General features: G+C 36.9%; 1 protein-coding gene and 1 non-coding gene across 3 annotated transcripts; both read left to right on the forward strand.

Moving 5' to 3' along the window:
• Positions 1-334: 334 nt before the first annotated feature.
• TMX1 (thioredoxin related transmembrane protein 1) lies at positions 335-15,755 on the forward strand. Of its 2 annotated transcripts, XM_007116617.3 has the most exons (8): positions 337-582; positions 3,369-3,484; positions 4,846-4,891; positions 6,745-6,873; positions 8,281-8,326; positions 8,427-8,528; positions 8,644-8,710; positions 14,086-15,755. In XM_007116617.3, exons 1-8 carry the CDS (start codon positions 341-343, stop codon positions 14,265-14,267), a joined length of 930 nt encoding a protein of 309 aa, XP_007116679.2. In that variant the 5' UTR covers positions 337-340; the 3' UTR covers positions 14,268-15,755. The 2 variants fall into 2 exon arrangements, with proteins under 2 accessions (XP_054944404.1, XP_007116679.2); XM_055088429.1 differs by lacking the exon at positions 14,086-15,755 and having other exon boundaries at positions 335-582; positions 8,644-8,928.
• Positions 3,594-3,728, forward strand: LOC112063543 (small nucleolar RNA SNORA70). Its single transcript, XR_002891048.1, has one exon. It is a non-coding gene; the product is annotated as a small nucleolar RNA SNORA70 (small nucleolar RNA).
• Positions 15,756-17,044: the final 1,289 nt, after the last annotated feature.

Raw genomic sequence — 17,044 nt, forward strand, 5'->3', positions numbered from 1 at the left:
CTGACGGGCATTTAACTGGAAACTGCTTTAGTGTAAACTTACCCACTGCCTTCGTTAAGTATAAATGCCAATCATTCGGCGCCAAAATCCTGAGGCAAATTTTTAAGCAGCTCCTCTCCGAAGTCCCGCCCCCCTTTCTACACCACGCCCTCCGTTCACTCTTCCTCCGAAACGGTTTAGAGCGTAGCAGAAGGTAGGACAAGAGACCCCTTTTCTGTCATGCGCACTAGGGAACAGGCGCGCTCCCTTTTTCTCTGCTCCACCAACCCACTAGGACCTGGCTTCGTCATGCGTATTGAGAGTTCTCAAGGCGCGCGGGCGCGCCGCCGCGCTCATGCGCATGAGCCGATTAGCCCGCGCGGGCGGAAGTGAGGAGCCGCTTCGCGGAGTGAGGGCTGCCGCGCTTGCTGTGGGTAGGCAAGGGGCCGACATGGCGCCCTCCGGGAGTCTCAAGATCCCCGTAGCAGTGCTGCTGCTGTTGCTTTGGGGGGCTCCCTGGACCCACGGGCGGCGGAGCGACGTGCGGATCATCACGGACGAGAACTGGAGAGAGTTGCTGGAAGGAGAGTGGATGATAGAATTGTGAGTGCGGGGCGGCGGTCTCGGGGCCCCCTCGGTGGGCCGGGGCCCTAGTTCCAAGTCTGGACCGCCGATTTCATCCCCGTTCGTCTCATGCGAGTCCCAGACTCCCCGGGACTGCGACTCCGAGGCGCGGGGCGGGAGCCCCCGACTTCTCGCGATCGCCTAACTCCTCTTGGGATCCTCCGCAGCCTTGGTCCCACCCCTTCTTCGTTTCTGACCAGGGGATACTCTTAAGTTTCTTCAAAAGTGTGCACCCTAGTTCGGTTGCTAGGACTGAGGTGCGCCTGTGAGGTTACGTTCAGCATTGAATTCTCTTTCTTCATGGCTTTGGGGTTGAGGGTGGTTGGTCTGTCTAGTTCCTGTACAATGATTTATTTTGGAATGAGGCTTTACAGACTTATTTCACCAAACTCTACAAAGGAGGAAACTGAGTGAACCTCTCTTCTCTTTTTGTCTCATTATCCTTAAAAAATAGTCCACTTACAGTGTTAGGATTTGAGACTCTTTTGTTTATTTTAAATGTTATTTTATGGATTAGGCATATTTTTATTTTAAATGCCAAGTAAATTCAAGTTGCGTTATTTAAACATCTGCGTTCCCTTTATCATTTGTTGTTGTTTTCTTTGCCCACGTTTCATTTTTCTTTTGGGTGTGTGTTTTTGCAAAGTACTGAATGTCTTGGGTTATTGCTCTTATGCCTCTCTAAATAGTATTGCATTAAAAAAATTAATGTATGAGTGTGATTATAAACTCTTAAAAGAGCATCAGGTCGTCATTTATTGTTCAGATAAAACCATGTGTCTGTGGTGATTCCGTTATAATAATGTCCCTTCTGCATCGGTAGATAATAAACTGTCTGCCTTTGCTTTAGTCACTAAATTCGTGGTGGTGGTGACGGTGGTGGCAGTATTAATAGTGGTACTAGTCATTATTCATTAGTGAAAAACACCATTACTGACTGTTAACTGTGTACTAAACACTTCTAAGCTCTTTACATACGTTATCATATTTAATTCTTTACAAATTCTATAAGGTAGGTATTATTTCCCGCATTTTACAGATGAGAGATATATCTAAAAGCTTTAATTAATATGTCCAGGTATTGCCATAGTGGCTTTCTTTTTGTCTCCAGAAACTAACACAGGGTAGACATGCAGATGTTGTTAGAATAACCCCCTTCCTTACCAGGGTTTAGGCGGGTGTTTTTCTGGGTGGTTGGTTTGCCAGTTAAGGAGGGAGGTGGAGGTGGACATCCCCAAGGGAGAACCCAGAAGGTCACATCAGTAACTCCTGAGTCATAAAGTCAAACAAGGCATAGAATATCTATGTGCAGGATACAATAGGGGAAATGTTTATATAGTATGCATATAATCTGTAACTCAGTGAAATGAATTTTCAGGCACCGTTGAAGATGCAGGGGAGAGGAAATATAACCAGGTACAGCATTTGGGTTTCATTGTCCTCGGTACCTTGTTTTAGATTGTGCCCATAAAATATTCACAGTTTCATAAATAATGTGTTGAGCAATTGTGATTATGAACTTTTATGCAAATTAAGTCAAGTATTACTCAAGGAGATTTTTATTAACTCATTTGATCAAACTATATCAATACAGCAGTCAGAAGTGAAGTATTTGAGGATTTGAATTAGAGCATCTGTATGAAATTAAGAGCATACCGTAGTATTTTTTTCCCCTAGCCTACTGAACATGAAGTTGTCTCTAAAAAGCACCTAAGAAACAAAAGGGAACTTGAAAAAGGATCTAGTATTTCTAATGATAGTCTGCTCTTATTACAAGTTAGTTATCTGCGTTAAATCTGCCCTGATCAGGAGTTATGTTACAGAGATATTTTCATTGTAATTCAATTTATTGTTACGGACTTTGGCTTTTATGTATGGTACTAGTCTTGTTCCACAATGCATATTACTTTTAGGAATTTTATTTTCATAAAATAGTCAAGAAAATAGAATGAAGTACAGAAACTGTACTCTTGTGTTTAAGAGGTACAGGCTTTATTCTTCCTGGTTCCATTAAAAAAAACTGAGGTAAATTATGAGCTAATATACAATAAAATGGGAAAAATCAAATCCTAGGAAAGATTCAGGGCCTTTTAAGACTGAATACCGGAAGAGTAATTATAATGCTAATATGCTTGGCCACAGATTTATAAACCGGAGATTGACCAAGGTCTGGGCAGAGAATTTCATTTGGCCTGCCTAGTGTTTGTGTCTGGGTTAAGTTTTGAGGTAGCATTTTTACATAAAAATGCAGATTTTCAGCTCCTTTAAAATTAGAATAGCCTGCTGCACTGGGCCAGCTGTCCTGGACCTGTCAATCTAAGTAGTGTTTCCTTCCTTAAGATGAGGCACGTGTTTCCTGTTCACCACAGCCATGGGTGCTTCCTCTGTTTTTATTAGCACCTTGGCACCTGTGACTCCTGCACATACCATTGTTAAAACTGATGAACTCCAAATTTGGCTTTCTGCCCACCTTATAATAAGAGAAATCCAAAGGTTTTTAAAGAGTTGTTTTGCACTTGAAAAAGGCCTTGTGTCTTAAAAACTTATTCTCAGAATTACTTTTCTGTGATTAGCATTATCAATTCATAGTTCTTGATTTCCAGAGTGTTCGACTCACACTTAAAACCTTTTCATCTTCACAAAATTAACCAGTTTGCTATCTTGTTTTTAGTGTAAAATATTCTTCACAAGTTACACATTTTTAGAATTTTTATCCCAATATGATCATATTAGAGTGTTTAACTTTTTAAACAACTATTTCTTAGTTATGCGCCATGGTGTCCTGCTTGTCAGAATCTTCAACCAGAATGGGAAAGTTTTGCCGAATGGGGAGAAGATCTTGAGGTTAATGTTGCAAAAGTAGATGTCACAGAGCAGCCAGGTACTGTAAGTCCATGGTTAATTTTGTTTCGTTGCAGATTGGGGTGATCTGTTGATCTGTTTTCCACATTGCATGATCTTAACTTTCACTAGTTTTTAAAAACAACTATCATCAGCTGGTTAGGCTGACTTACCCACCTCCCTGATGGGGGCTCAGTGTGAAGTGCCGCAAAAAGTGGATTCCCTGGTTGGGTATGGCAGCTTACTTCTTTTCTGTATTGCTCTAAGGGACCTTGGAGACATCTCCCTCCCCCGACTCTTCCCTCACATAACTGCCTGTGATCTTTTTTCCTTTGCATCTCAGGCCCCAGACTAGTATGTAAGACATCTGTGAGAAGGCCTAGAACATTGTGCTCAGATGGACATTGGTTAACCCAGCATATTTGCATCTATACCAAACTTCAGAATAAGGAGCATGTGGTTGAGGTTCTTTGTAGAGTCAAGGTCACATTCCCTGTGTGTGAGTCATCTAAATCTCTGCAACTGGGTTTCAAATTTAATCTGTTAACTATGATTTGAGGACATTGGCTGTTAATTACAAAGCCCTCATGGTTGTGGCCTCCTGACTTGGCCCCCTGGAGAAGTGTCAGGCCCTGCCCTTACAGATGCTTCTTCTTACCTGTTCTTGGTCACAGTAAACCTGGATTCTTGATTCTGCCCCTATCCCAAATGGTAATAATCACTAATATTTGGTGAGCACTTACTGTTACAGGTACTGCTCCAAGTGTTTTGCATTTATTATGTAGTCCTTCCACAACGTTGTGGGATAGATAATATCCCCGTTTTACAGATCAGAAAACTGAGTCATAGATTGGTTCTTAGTTATTTTAGTGTTTAACACAAGGTTGATAATGTTAGCTGATGTTGTTATTGCCCACCTTTTGAAAGATTCATAATATTTTCCATTTTTAACAATACCTTAGAAACTCTGTTTGTGTTTTATTATCAAATGCAATTTCATTTGATTTGATTTGATTTTTTTTTCTTTTTCATTTGATTTTAGACCTAAGACCACAGTTATATTGTGCTGTCCCATGACTCATTGCTAGTAGTCTTATAGTAGTATAATTGACCAAATGTTTATACATATATATTCACAAATGTCTTCAATATTCAGATTTTACATACTTTTAAATGGAGATAATGTATAGTAGTTTTTTTTCAGTTGCTTTAAGTACGTAATTGGAATTTCTTTCATTGTTTATATTACAGAGCTCAACTATTTTTAGGTATAATTTCATATTCTTTGCCTATTAGTATTTAAGTAATTCAGAGTCAGCTTTTAAGTAGTGATTGGCCCATATAAAACCTGCTATGTGTTCTTTCTTGTATTTATTTCTAATAGTTCTTTATCATTTGTAGGACTAAGCGGACGATTTATCATAACTGCTCTTCCTACTGTTTATCAGTAAGTATTTGAAGATTCTCTAGTTATGAAAGATGCATCATAGTGTAATCAGAATAGTAGACCTCTAGCCTAGATCATGTTTAAAGAGCATTATATTCAGTAAGTTTACTAGAAGGCTTACTTTGCTTAGTGCTATCCTAGGTGCCTTTAGATAGATGAATGATGCATGAAACAATCTGTGATCCCAAAGATTTGTAATTGTTTTAGAAGATGCTGTGCACGAGAAATGGTGTGATACCATTCAGCTAGTAAGTGATTATGAGCGCAGAGTTGTGGCAAGTACTGTAGGAAATTTGGTAAGGGAAAAAAATTGTTGCTTTGGACTGGTTCCTGGAGAATATGGGGTTTAAACTCAACTTTGGAGGTAGCATTTTCAAGAGTGCAGAGTAAGCATTCCATCCTGAGAACAGTCTCATAAACAGTTAGGAGCATGGTATGTTCGAACATTAGCTATTAGAAAGTGCTGTAGCTCAGCCTTGGGGACAGTGGTAGGTGAAATGGTTGTTAAGTCAGAATAAACAAGATTATGTAGTTTTCAGTGTCAGGTTTTTTAGTTTGTCTGTATCTTCTGAACTGGCCATAAGAAATCTTAAATCTCTGTATCTGCCCTGAACCTTAATGTTCATCTAGCTGGTGGGTTGAATGCCAGGAGGCACTTCTCTCCTTCACTTAAAAGTTACGAAAACAAGAAGTCGGCGGTTCTGTGTGTATCTCGATTTTCCTTGTCTTTTTTTCATGTTTGTATCTGTTTCCCTATACCTTTTTATTTGCCACTATTCCCTTTGTATATGTTTAAATAGCTCTTCTCTGTCTCTGTAAGTGCTTCTCTCTGTTTTTACTCAGTCCTTTTCTCCACATGCCCCTTAACTGGCTAGTCAGTCTCCCCCTTGACTCAACACCCCCTGAAATTTTCTGGAATTTCCTGCCTTTTTCTTTTAGTAACATTGTTTATCATGCCCATTCCCCTAATTTCTGCCTGCTGAAATCCTACCTATCCTTCAAAAACAGCTCAAATGTAATTTTCTCTGCAAAACTGTAGGTTTTTGAGTGGGGGATTCCTTGTTGTCTTTGGCTCTGAATGGATAAAGGATCCTCTAATCTTATTGTAGGTAGTGGGGAGCTATGGAAAGTTTATGTGCTTAAGTGATAAAAATTGAAGTGTTAATTGAGTAGAGTTAGACTGGTGGTATTATTTAAGGTAGTTTAGAAATGGTGAAGATGTGGGAACAGGGAGAGCACTTACGATCCTATGACAGAGCTCCATGCATTGGGAATGGGAAGGAGGAGGTGGGTGTCAGGAAGAACGCAAAGCCGAATGTCACTGCATCAGATGCCTCTAGCGACTTAAAGCATGATGGCTCAAAAAAATAAAAAAAAAACAAAAACAAACAAACAAAAAAGCATGATGGCTGTGAAAGTTCTTTAACAATAGCTAATAAATAATAAATGTCAGACGCGATTCTAACCACTTTTTCATGAAGTCATCTCTTTAATGTGTGTATTGTGGCTTAAAAGTAATTTTCTGAGATATATCTACATACTGCATTTCTTTTTCTCCCCAGTTTTTTATTGAGACATAATTGACATATAACTACTTACTGTGTTTCATAGTTTTATTATTTGGAGGAGTAACAATAACAGTCTTAAGACTTATGATTGTTTAAAAATATAACCTCGGTGTTTAATTAAATTTGGGGCTAAGATGTCAAGGGTAGGTAATTAGTGTAATTTGCTACTTGTGCATTGCTGATGATTTTGAAGATTAGGATTGATTGTAAAATGAGGTTATAGAAATAGCAAAACAAAGTTTATTTATTTGGTGCTGATTAATATTTACTTGTGATCTTCTTTAGTTGTAAAAATGGTGAATTTAGGCGCTATCAGGGCCCAAGGACTAAGAAGGACTTCATAAACTTTATAAGTGAAAAAGAGTGGAAGAGTATTGAACCTGTTTCATCATGGCTTGGTCCAGGTTCTGTTTTGTAAGTATGAGGGGTTTTTCTCTTATTTATTTCAGGATTAATTGGGACATATATTTCATATAAATAAAGCATATTTACTTAGTTTTAATTCTAGGACTCTTAAGATATGTTCAGATTTACTATGTGATATTTTCAATTTGACTTTATCTTCTAAGTCCAGTGGATACTGTGATCCTTGTTAATGTAGAAGGAGGCATTCTATAGAATTAAGCTGAAAGTCTTTTTAGGAATATTTTAGCTCTGTAAATATGGTCATTTGTATCATCAAAAACTAATAAATCCCCCTAAGAGTGTGAGCGATATAATGGGTAAAACTATCATTTGAGGGGTTTTTTGTTTTTGGTTTTGTTTTTTAAAATATTTATTTATTTGGCTGTGCCAGGTCTTAGTTGCGGCATGTGGAATCTTTAGTTGAGGCATACGGGCTCTTAGTTGGCGGCACGTGGGATCTAGTTCCCTGACAAGGGATTGAATCCCGGCCCCCTGCATTGGGAGTGCGGAGTTTTAACCACTGGACCACCAGGGAAGTCCCGATCATTTGAGCTTAGCATTTGGATGAGAAGCCTCAACCATATACCTACTCATGCTACCTTTAGATTTCAGTTCTTGATTTAATGTGATTGAATTATTCCACCTGTCTGATAGCTTTTTGTACGAATAGTACAAATGAGCCTAATGACATGACTAACCACTGAGCTTTATATGTAGGTAGAGGGTACATTTCTCCATAGCAGCTCGCTATGGAGTAGTAGGATTGGGCATAACTAGCGCATTTTCTGAACCTTTCTTGGGGAGCAAGGCCTCACGGGTCATTTGAGAGACCTCTGGGAATACTGAGTTTTGCTGAGGCCACCATGGACTCATCCTGGTGTGGCTAAGCTGTCTCTTCCTGTCCTCTTACCACACTTGCCTTTGGAGGATGGAGAGTGTAAGCGATAATGCTCTGGATCTGGGAGTGGGGGCATGATCATCCCTAAGCAGTATTTTGAAAAAGAAAGTTCATCTTTAGGACCTTTTCCTTACACCTCTGAATTGAACTGTCAGAATTCCCCCAGTGAGCCACCATGCCCAACCCAAATAAGGCACCTGCTCTTCCTGATAGAATCTAATTAGCACAGACTACAGTGAGACAACATAGGGATTCATGTTTCAGTTCCTTGTTCCTATTCCCATTTTGTGTTTTAAAGAACAGAAGCAAAAATTCAGAAACTGTTATTTCCATTAACAAACCTTCTTATTATGGGCTTGAAAACACTGATGTATCACTAATCTTGAGTAACATCAGCAATAAAATCCGTTGTGTTGGAGAAATTATTGAGTAAAAAATAGAAGATATAGGTAACACACATGTATTCTACTTCAAAGCTGTGTATCTGATTCAGTTTTTCACTTGTCTCTTTATTTTAGGATGAGTAGTATGTCAGCACTCTTTCAGCTGTCTATGTGGATCAGGGTATGTGCTAAAATTTTATTTCTATTTTAAACATTTTGACACTGTCACTTTTTAGGAAATGACCATGTTTTTACTTTAAATTTTTTTCTTTTGATTTTAGACTTACCATAACTATTTTATTGAAGACCTTGGATTACCGGTTTGGGGATCATATACAGTGTTTGCTTTAGCAACTCTGCTTTCGGGACTATTATTAGGACTTGTAAGCACTTCATTTTCGGAGTACTGGGAAGAAAAATATTTTAGAATTTCATAATTCAATATAGTTTCATTAGCTTTATATTGTACATTCATATTTCTTATGTTTATTTTTGCAGTGCATGATATTTGTGGTAGATTGCCTTTGTCCTTCCAAAAGGCGCAGACCACAGCCATACCCTTCCAGTAAGTATATTTTTAAATGTTTATTTTTATTCACTATAATCCCATTGATTTCTGTAATAAACACAATCACACATAAAACAGGTTGCCTTTCTAGCTTAGGTTTCTCAATATGGAGTGGTGGGGGAAGAGGGATGTATATTTCATGTAAGAATGACAACCCATTGGATTTAGAAACAGTTTTTTTTTTTTTTTGGTTTTTATAGTGTGGAGAATTTTAACACTGCATATAACTTATAGATATTTGATAACCATTGACCTGATGTCAGTTTGTTTGAAAATTCCATGATATTCATGGGTCCATTTGAATTTACTTGGGTCAAAAAAAGTTGAATATATTCCACTCTTTTTTTTTTTTAACATCTTTATTGGAATATAACTGTTTTACAATAGTGTGTTAGTTTCTCCTTTACAACAAAGTGAATCAGTTATACATATACATATGTTCCCATATCTCTTCCCTCTTGCGTCTCCCTCCCTCCCACCTCATAGTTTTATTATTTGGAGGAGTAACAATAACAGTCTTAAGACTTATGATTGTTTAAAAATATAACCTCGGTGTTTAATTAAATTTGGGGCTAAGATGTCAAGGGTAGGTAATTAGTGTAATTTGCTACTTGTGCATTGCTGATGATTTTGAAGATTAGGATTGATTGTAAAATGAGGTTATAGAAATAGCAAAACAAAGTTTATTTATTTGGTGCTGATTAATATTTACTTGTGATCTTCTTTAGTTGTAAAAATGGTGAATTTAGGCGCTATCAGGGCCCAAGGACTAAGAAGGACTTCATAAACTTTATAAGTGAAAAAGAGTGGAAGAGTATTGAACCTGTTTCATCATGGCTTGGTCCAGGTTCTGTTTTGTAAGTATGAGGGGTTTTTCTCTTATTTATTTCAGGATTAATTGGGACATATATTTCATATAAATAAAGCATATTTACTTAGTTTTAATTCTAGGACTCTTAAGATATGTTCAGATTTACTATGTGATATTTTCAATTTGACTTTATCTTCTAAGTCCAGTGGATACTGTGATCCTTGTTAATGTAGAAGGAGGCATTCTATAGAATTAAGCTGAAAGTCTTTTTAGGAATATTTTAGCTCTGTAAATATGGTCATTTGTATCATCAAAAACTAATAAATCCCCCTAAGAGTGTGAGCGATATAATGGGTAAAACTATCATTTGAGGGGTTTTTTGTTTTTGGTTTTGTTTTTTAAAATATTTATTTATTTGGCTGTGCCAGGTCTTAGTTGCGGCATGTGGAATCTTTAGTTGAGGCATACGGGCTCTTAGTTGGCGGCACGTGGGATCTAGTTCCCTGACAAGGGATTGAATCCCGGCCCCCTGCATTGGGAGTGCGGAGTTTTAACCACTGGACCACCAGGGAAGTCCCGATCATTTGAGCTTAGCATTTGGATGAGAAGCCTCAACCATATACCTACTCATGCTACCTTTAGATTTCAGTTCTTGATTTAATGTGATTGAATTATTCCACCTGTCTGATAGCTTTTTGTACGAATAGTACAAATGAGCCTAATGACATGACTAACCACTGAGCTTTATATGTAGGTAGAGGGTACATTTCTCCATAGCAGCTCGCTATGGAGTAGTAGGATTGGGCATAACTAGCGCATTTTCTGAACCTTTCTTGGGGAGCAAGGCCTCACGGGTCATTTGAGAGACCTCTGGGAATACTGAGTTTTGCTGAGGCCACCATGGACTCATCCTGGTGTGGCTAAGCTGTCTCTTCCTGTCCTCTTACCACACTTGCCTTTGGAGGATGGAGAGTGTAAGCGATAATGCTCTGGATCTGGGAGTGGGGGCATGATCATCCCTAAGCAGTATTTTGAAAAAGAAAGTTCATCTTTAGGACCTTTTCCTTACACCTCTGAATTGAACTGTCAGAATTCCCCCAGTGAGCCACCATGCCCAACCCAAATAAGGCACCTGCTCTTCCTGATAGAATCTAATTAGCACAGACTACAGTGAGACAACATAGGGATTCATGTTTCAGTTCCTTGTTCCTATTCCCATTTTGTGTTTTAAAGAACAGAAGCAAAAATTCAGAAACTGTTATTTCCATTAACAAACCTTCTTATTATGGGCTTGAAAACACTGATGTATCACTAATCTTGAGTAACATCAGCAATAAAATCCGTTGTGTTGGAGAAATTATTGAGTAAAAAATAGAAGATATAGGTAACACACATGTATTCTACTTCAAAGCTGTGTATCTGATTCAGTTTTTCACTTGTCTCTTTATTTTAGGATGAGTAGTATGTCAGCACTCTTTCAGCTGTCTATGTGGATCAGGGTATGTGCTAAAATTTTATTTCTATTTTAAACATTTTGACACTGTCACTTTTTAGGAAATGACCATGTTTTTACTTTAAATTTTTTTCTTTTGATTTTAGACTTACCATAACTATTTTATTGAAGACCTTGGATTACCGGTTTGGGGATCATATACAGTGTTTGCTTTAGCAACTCTGCTTTCGGGACTATTATTAGGACTTGTAAGCACTTCATTTTCGGAGTACTGGGAAGAAAAATATTTTAGAATTTCATAATTCAATATAGTTTCATTAGCTTTATATTGTACATTCATATTTCTTATGTTTATTTTTGCAGTGCATGATATTTGTGGTAGATTGCCTTTGTCCTTCCAAAAGGCGCAGACCACAGCCATACCCTTCCAGTAAGTATATTTTTAAATGTTTATTTTTATTCACTATAATCCCATTGATTTCTGTAATAAACACAATCACACATAAAACAGGTTGCCTTTCTAGCTTAGGTTTCTCAATATGGAGTGGTGGGGGAAGAGGGATGTATATTTCATGTAAGAATGACAACCCATTGGATTTAGAAACAGTTTTTTTTTTTTTTTTTGGTTTTTATAGTGTGGAGAATTTTAACACTGCATATAACTTACAGATATTTGATAACCATTGACCTGATGTCAGTTTGTTTGAAAATTCCATGATATTCATGGGTCCATTTGAATATACTTGGGTCAAAAAAAGTTGAATATATTCCACTCTTGAAGTCTTTTCATTGGTATAGTGACCACATTTGAAGCTTTTTCTTTGTATGCTGGTCAAGTCTAAGTTTTTCTGTTAGGTTATTGGGAAAAGGAAATCCTGTAGTTGCTTGAGGATTCTCATTGCCATTGTATTTTACTACATGATGGGTTTATAGAATTAGAATATTCACCGCTGTTTATCATAATATGATTACCTACCAATCATTTATTTTTAATCTTGAAAATTATACTGTTATGAAGGCCCTCTTATTTGCTGTTTGTAAAGACCTTTCACTTTCTGTCGTCCCATTTGCTTTTCAGCAGCTCTTTAAAGTAGACTGCAAAAGTGATACTCTTCCCATTTTGTGGTGGAGGAAACTAAAGCTCAGAGAGATGAACTGTGTTTCCAAGTTTACACAGAAATGACAGAGCTGAGAGTAGAACCTAAACCAGACTTTTGGCCTGACATTTCTGTTCTGTTGCGTTTCGTGACTTAGGACTTAAACTGAGGTCAAAACTCCTGAAATGAAATCAGTGGAGATTGCATTTACAGTATTCCTTGTCTGTCGAACAACTGACAGGATTTTAAAAAAAATTTCTTAGATAGTTGCATTGATGCTAAGAAGGACACAGGTAGGGGAGGGAATAATTTTATCCACCAAGGGCCACTGACCTGTAGGAAAAAATATAATAAGCACAGATTACTTAAAAGACAAGTCAGTGAATGTACATTTTATATTTATTTTGCTTCAAAAACCTTAAGCCTAATAACAGATTTGTCTCTTAAGTAATCTGTGACACAACTGATACTAATCCATACTTTAATGTGATATTACCTCTTCTACAGCAGGCTACAGGATTTTTTTGAGTTGTTTTCCATTATGTGTGTTTGGCTTAGATTTTGAGTTGCTAGGAAAAGATCCAACTGAGTCTAACTTTAAGCAAAATCAGAATTTATTGGTTCACATAGTCAGGAAGTCTGAGGGCAGAGTTGATTGGATCCTAGGGCTCAAATGTTTTCATGTTTCTGAATTGCTCAGTTCTCTATGACTTTGCTTGCTCCATTTTGGGCTCTTTTTAGTCCTGAGAATAGAATGACTATAGAAAGCTATAGCTCATAATCCCAGAGTAAGAAGGAAATATACTTCTCCCTGTACTCACCTATCTTTTGGAAAAATTCTGGGGTATTCCACTTGTGCAGAGGGCTCACTTTTTAGAACAGTCACTGTAAACCGGGGTTTCTCAACCTTGGCACTATTGGTCTTTTGGGCTGGATAATTCTTAATCGTGATGAACTGTCTTTTGTACATTATTGAATGTTCAGCAGCATCCCCCTGGTTGCCAGTAGCACCACCCCTCTCTGTTGTAGCAACCAAAAATATCTTCAGACATAGCCAAGTGTTCCCTAGGAGGCAGAATCACCCCTGGTGGAGAACCACTGCTCTAAACTGTCATTTGTGCTCACCACAGCCACCTGGGATGTGGCATAGGGAAGGGGTAACCCAACAGGAAAAGAGATGCTAGACAGACCAAACAACAGATTGTCCACTTTACAGTAATTCCTTCCCATAATTTCTTCTATCTTGCACCCTCGTGTTCTTCTTCCCGCTCCATTCCGGGTTGCCTAGGATTAGGGACGGTCTCGGATCACTGAACAGAGAAAAGCTCATTGGCCAAATTCTGTGTTCTGGATCTCAGTAACATGGTGTCTTCTAAGTTTAAGTTAACTAGCAACAGTCCCTATTAACAAAGGGATGGGGGGTATATGTGTGTGTGTGCGTATTAAAAAATTAATTGAGCTGTATACTTAAGGTATGTATCTTATATTATTTGTAATTACACCTTAATAAAATTACATATGTGGAGAAGTGGAAGCATCTTTATGAAAGCACTTGAAAAAAAACATGGCTAGGAACATAGCCTTCAACTTAAGTGTCTGATTCCTGTTCTCCTGGGAGCTGAAAACAAGGGTGGTATTGAAGTTTGTCTTAGTATACTTCTTATCTAGAAGATTTAATAATAGCAAGTTAATATAAGATAGTTATATTTAATGCAGTCTGTTTTCTTAAAACATCCATAAGCACAGCATTAATTCTGGTTCATTAATTTCAGTTCAGTTTATGAATAGGTGGTTAATAAGAATGAATTTGGTCAGTAAAATGGATCTTCCAAACCAGTTATTTTGACAGTATCACTTGTTCTTGAAGATAGCTTTTTCCTTTTGGAAATCCAAACATGATTGATAAATAAATGCCAAAGCAATTTATGGGCATATGAATTGTGTCTTGATTGTACTTTTAACACAACTCTAATACATCAACAAAAGAACATTTCTGGTTTTTATCTTTAAGAAAAATTATTACTAGAATCTTCTCAACCTCTGAAAAAAGTGGAGGAAGAGCAAGAGGCTGATGAAGAAGATGTTTCAGAAGAGGAACCTGAAAGCAAAGAAGGAATAAACACAGACTTTGCACAGAATGCCATAAGACAACGTTCTGTGGCTCCTTCATTGGCCACAGATAAATCTAGTTAATTTGTACAAGTATATTCATATGATTTTGACAAAAACAGAAGATTGATCATTTCTTTTGGCTTGAAGTGAACTGTGACTTGCTTGTACATTGCAGGGTTCCGTCTAGATTGTCATTAGGTTGAACAGTCTACCCTTCAGAAAATAAAAGTAACATTATTTGAAAAAACAGGATTTGAGAACAGTATGGTGGTTCAAACAGTTGTTTAATTTTTGAAAAATCTGGTGCCAAGCAATAAGATTTCTGTATGTTTGTTTCATGATAACCTTTTCAAGTCTGAGTTGAAAAATTACATTTCCCAAGTATTGCATTATTGAGGTATTTAAGGATTACTTTAGAGAAAAAGATATCTCATTTGATACAATTTTTCTCAGTTTCACTGTGTGAAAAAAAGAACATATTTCCCATAAATGGGAACTTTGCCCATTGTCTCAAGAAATGTGTATTTCAGTGACAACTCTGAGGTCCTTTTAGAGGTAAAGTCCAAAATTTAGTCATAGCTTTAGAGCATGCAACTAATAAAAGCTACCTTACTTTAGTTACAGTTTTTTACATATGATAATACAGAATATGTTTAGGAAGATTTTATAAGCCCATGGTGTTGTCTTGATTCCTATAAAAGGTTGGTTGCCTTTTTGTTCTCCTCTGTTCAGTGTATGATTTATATTTTTTTTACCATGAGTTACATTTTTCATTTTCCAAATTGGATAATTTCCTGGAAATGTTTTTCATGTTTTAATAAATTGTTTCAAACTGAAGTTTACTGAGGAATCCTTAAAAGTGAAGAGGCATCTACTGATAATGTAAAATCTTGGCTACTTGTTTCAGATTTTACATCATTCTTGTTGAACCTCTACTTGAACTTTTTTTGGATGTGAAGGTGAACATTCCTGATTTTTATTTGATTTTGTGGAAAAGCCTTGGTATTTTACATTTTGAAAATACACAGAACTTAATTTGATATAAAGTTAGCATTCTACTCAGGAAAAAGCATCTTGTAGTGTATGTTTTCAATGTATATTTGTCCTCATACAGAAAGTTCTTGATTTTAAAAGTCAATGTATGCTTGATGTCTTAAACTCATAAAAGTCTTATGTTTTTGAAAAGACAAACTCCGTATTCTACTGTACTTTCTGTTGTGTGGTATTTCACAGGTGGGTATCAGCAAGGTGGGACATTTAATGTATTTTTACTCCTTGAAGAGTTTAAGAATAGAGTTTTCGCCTTACAGCAAAAGAGGGGGTGGGCGGACGTGTGCGGCGGCAGTAGAGAACTGTGTTAGCTACAAGAAGGGGAAAAAGCATAAATATTTAGAATGGATCACCTCTCCATTATGGTAATAGACAATTTCTGTAATGTCCCCTTTCATCTGGGTTCTGCTGCTGTGTGAATCCATTAGACTTACAGTATCATAATGTACAACAGTTTTCTTTAAAGACCTCTCCTTTAAAATATTAAATATTCTACCATTGAAGAGTTTGGATGTGTAATTTTGTGATGCTTTAGAAAAATAATCTAAGCATAAAATAAACTTTTCTAAGCACTTCACTGAAGCTGAAGGCAAGTGTGATTTCTAGTTGCATATTTAACGATGCTTAATTAATTTGCATTTAACAGTGTTCAAGTGAATATTTGTGTCACTGTGTATATACTTGATATGTGTAATCAAAAGGCTAGAGTCATACACATCTGTTTCTGTCACTTGAGATGATAGAGAAATACTGCTGTTAATTAAGCGTTCTATTTTTCTAGTCTTGTAGTGTACATGACAATATATTTTTAAGTTTTTAAGTGATTAAAAAATACAATATATACAGAAGATTACAAGTAGGCTGAACATATAGAGACTTGATATTTCAGAAAAGAGATGATCTTGTGTGTCTTCAGGATATTCACTGTAGACATCTGAATAATCAATTTTCTGTCACACCAGAGGCTTACAGAAACTATATTGGGATCATTTTACCTTTAACAGACCCCTTTTGTTTCTGCATTGGTTTAAAGGGGCTCCACATGGCAGCTTAGCAACAGATCCGTCTAGGAGGGAATAAGGTGCAATATCAGCATCCTGGAGAACGCTGCTCCTCACACTGTCTCAGTCATTCAGCTCCACCACTAAAGTATTGAAATCTGATCACTCCACTAGAAAATGCAGTGTTCTACCACGTATTGCCTAAATAGTTAAATGAGCAAGACTGACAATAGCTTTAGTGAAGGTTCCATAGGGAACATTTTTCATTCATTGAGTATTGGAGCTGTGCTATTTTCCTGTAATAATTCATTTAGTCTGACTACAGTATGTGATATCTGAGCATTACACGTCATTCAGGTGAACAGGCTCAGAGAGCTATGGCAGAAATAGGTACAATTTGAAACCACAAGGTTTCAAATCATGCTTTTTTTTTCAGCATGAGTACTGCAAATTTAGCAATTTATATATGAAATTACAATATAAATTTAAAAATTTCACTCATCAGAATATTGCAACAAATACTATTCAGAAATACCAGAATTCAGTACTTGCAGTCTTGTATTTTGGGTACTGCATAAAGAATCGATGTTATTACCATAAATGATGCTTTTGAAAGCAGTTTTCTCTCTAGTCAGTTGTGTTCTTATTGAACCCGATGCATAAAAAGGCATAGTACTGGACTTGTGATTAGATAAACATTTTTGAATGAACATTTTAACTCATTTTAAAGTTACCTAGTATATTCGGATTCATTGCATAATTTAAGTTAGAATTCTTTCGACAATTTTTTTTTCCCAAGCTTTACTG

Source organism: Physeter macrocephalus, chromosome 11 (genome assembly GCF_002837175.3).
Source record: "Physeter macrocephalus isolate SW-GA chromosome 11, ASM283717v5, whole genome shotgun sequence".
Lineage (NCBI taxonomy): Eukaryota > Metazoa > Chordata > Mammalia > Artiodactyla > Physeteridae > Physeter > Physeter macrocephalus.

Excerpts from the sequence above, each read along its gene's own strand:
- TMX1 (XM_055088429.1), top strand. The coding sequence starts at position 335 with ATGCGCATGAGCCGATTAGCCCGCGCGGGCGGAAGTGAGGAGCCGCTT. Across the intron at positions 3,485-4,845 it reads AGATGTCACAGAGCAGCCAG|GACTAAGCGGACGATTTATC; the intron begins GTACTGTAAGTC and ends TATCATTTGTAG. Across the intron at positions 8,529-8,643 it reads CGGGACTATTATTAGGACTT|TGCATGATATTTGTGGTAGA; the intron begins GTAAGCACTTCA and ends TTATTTTTGCAG.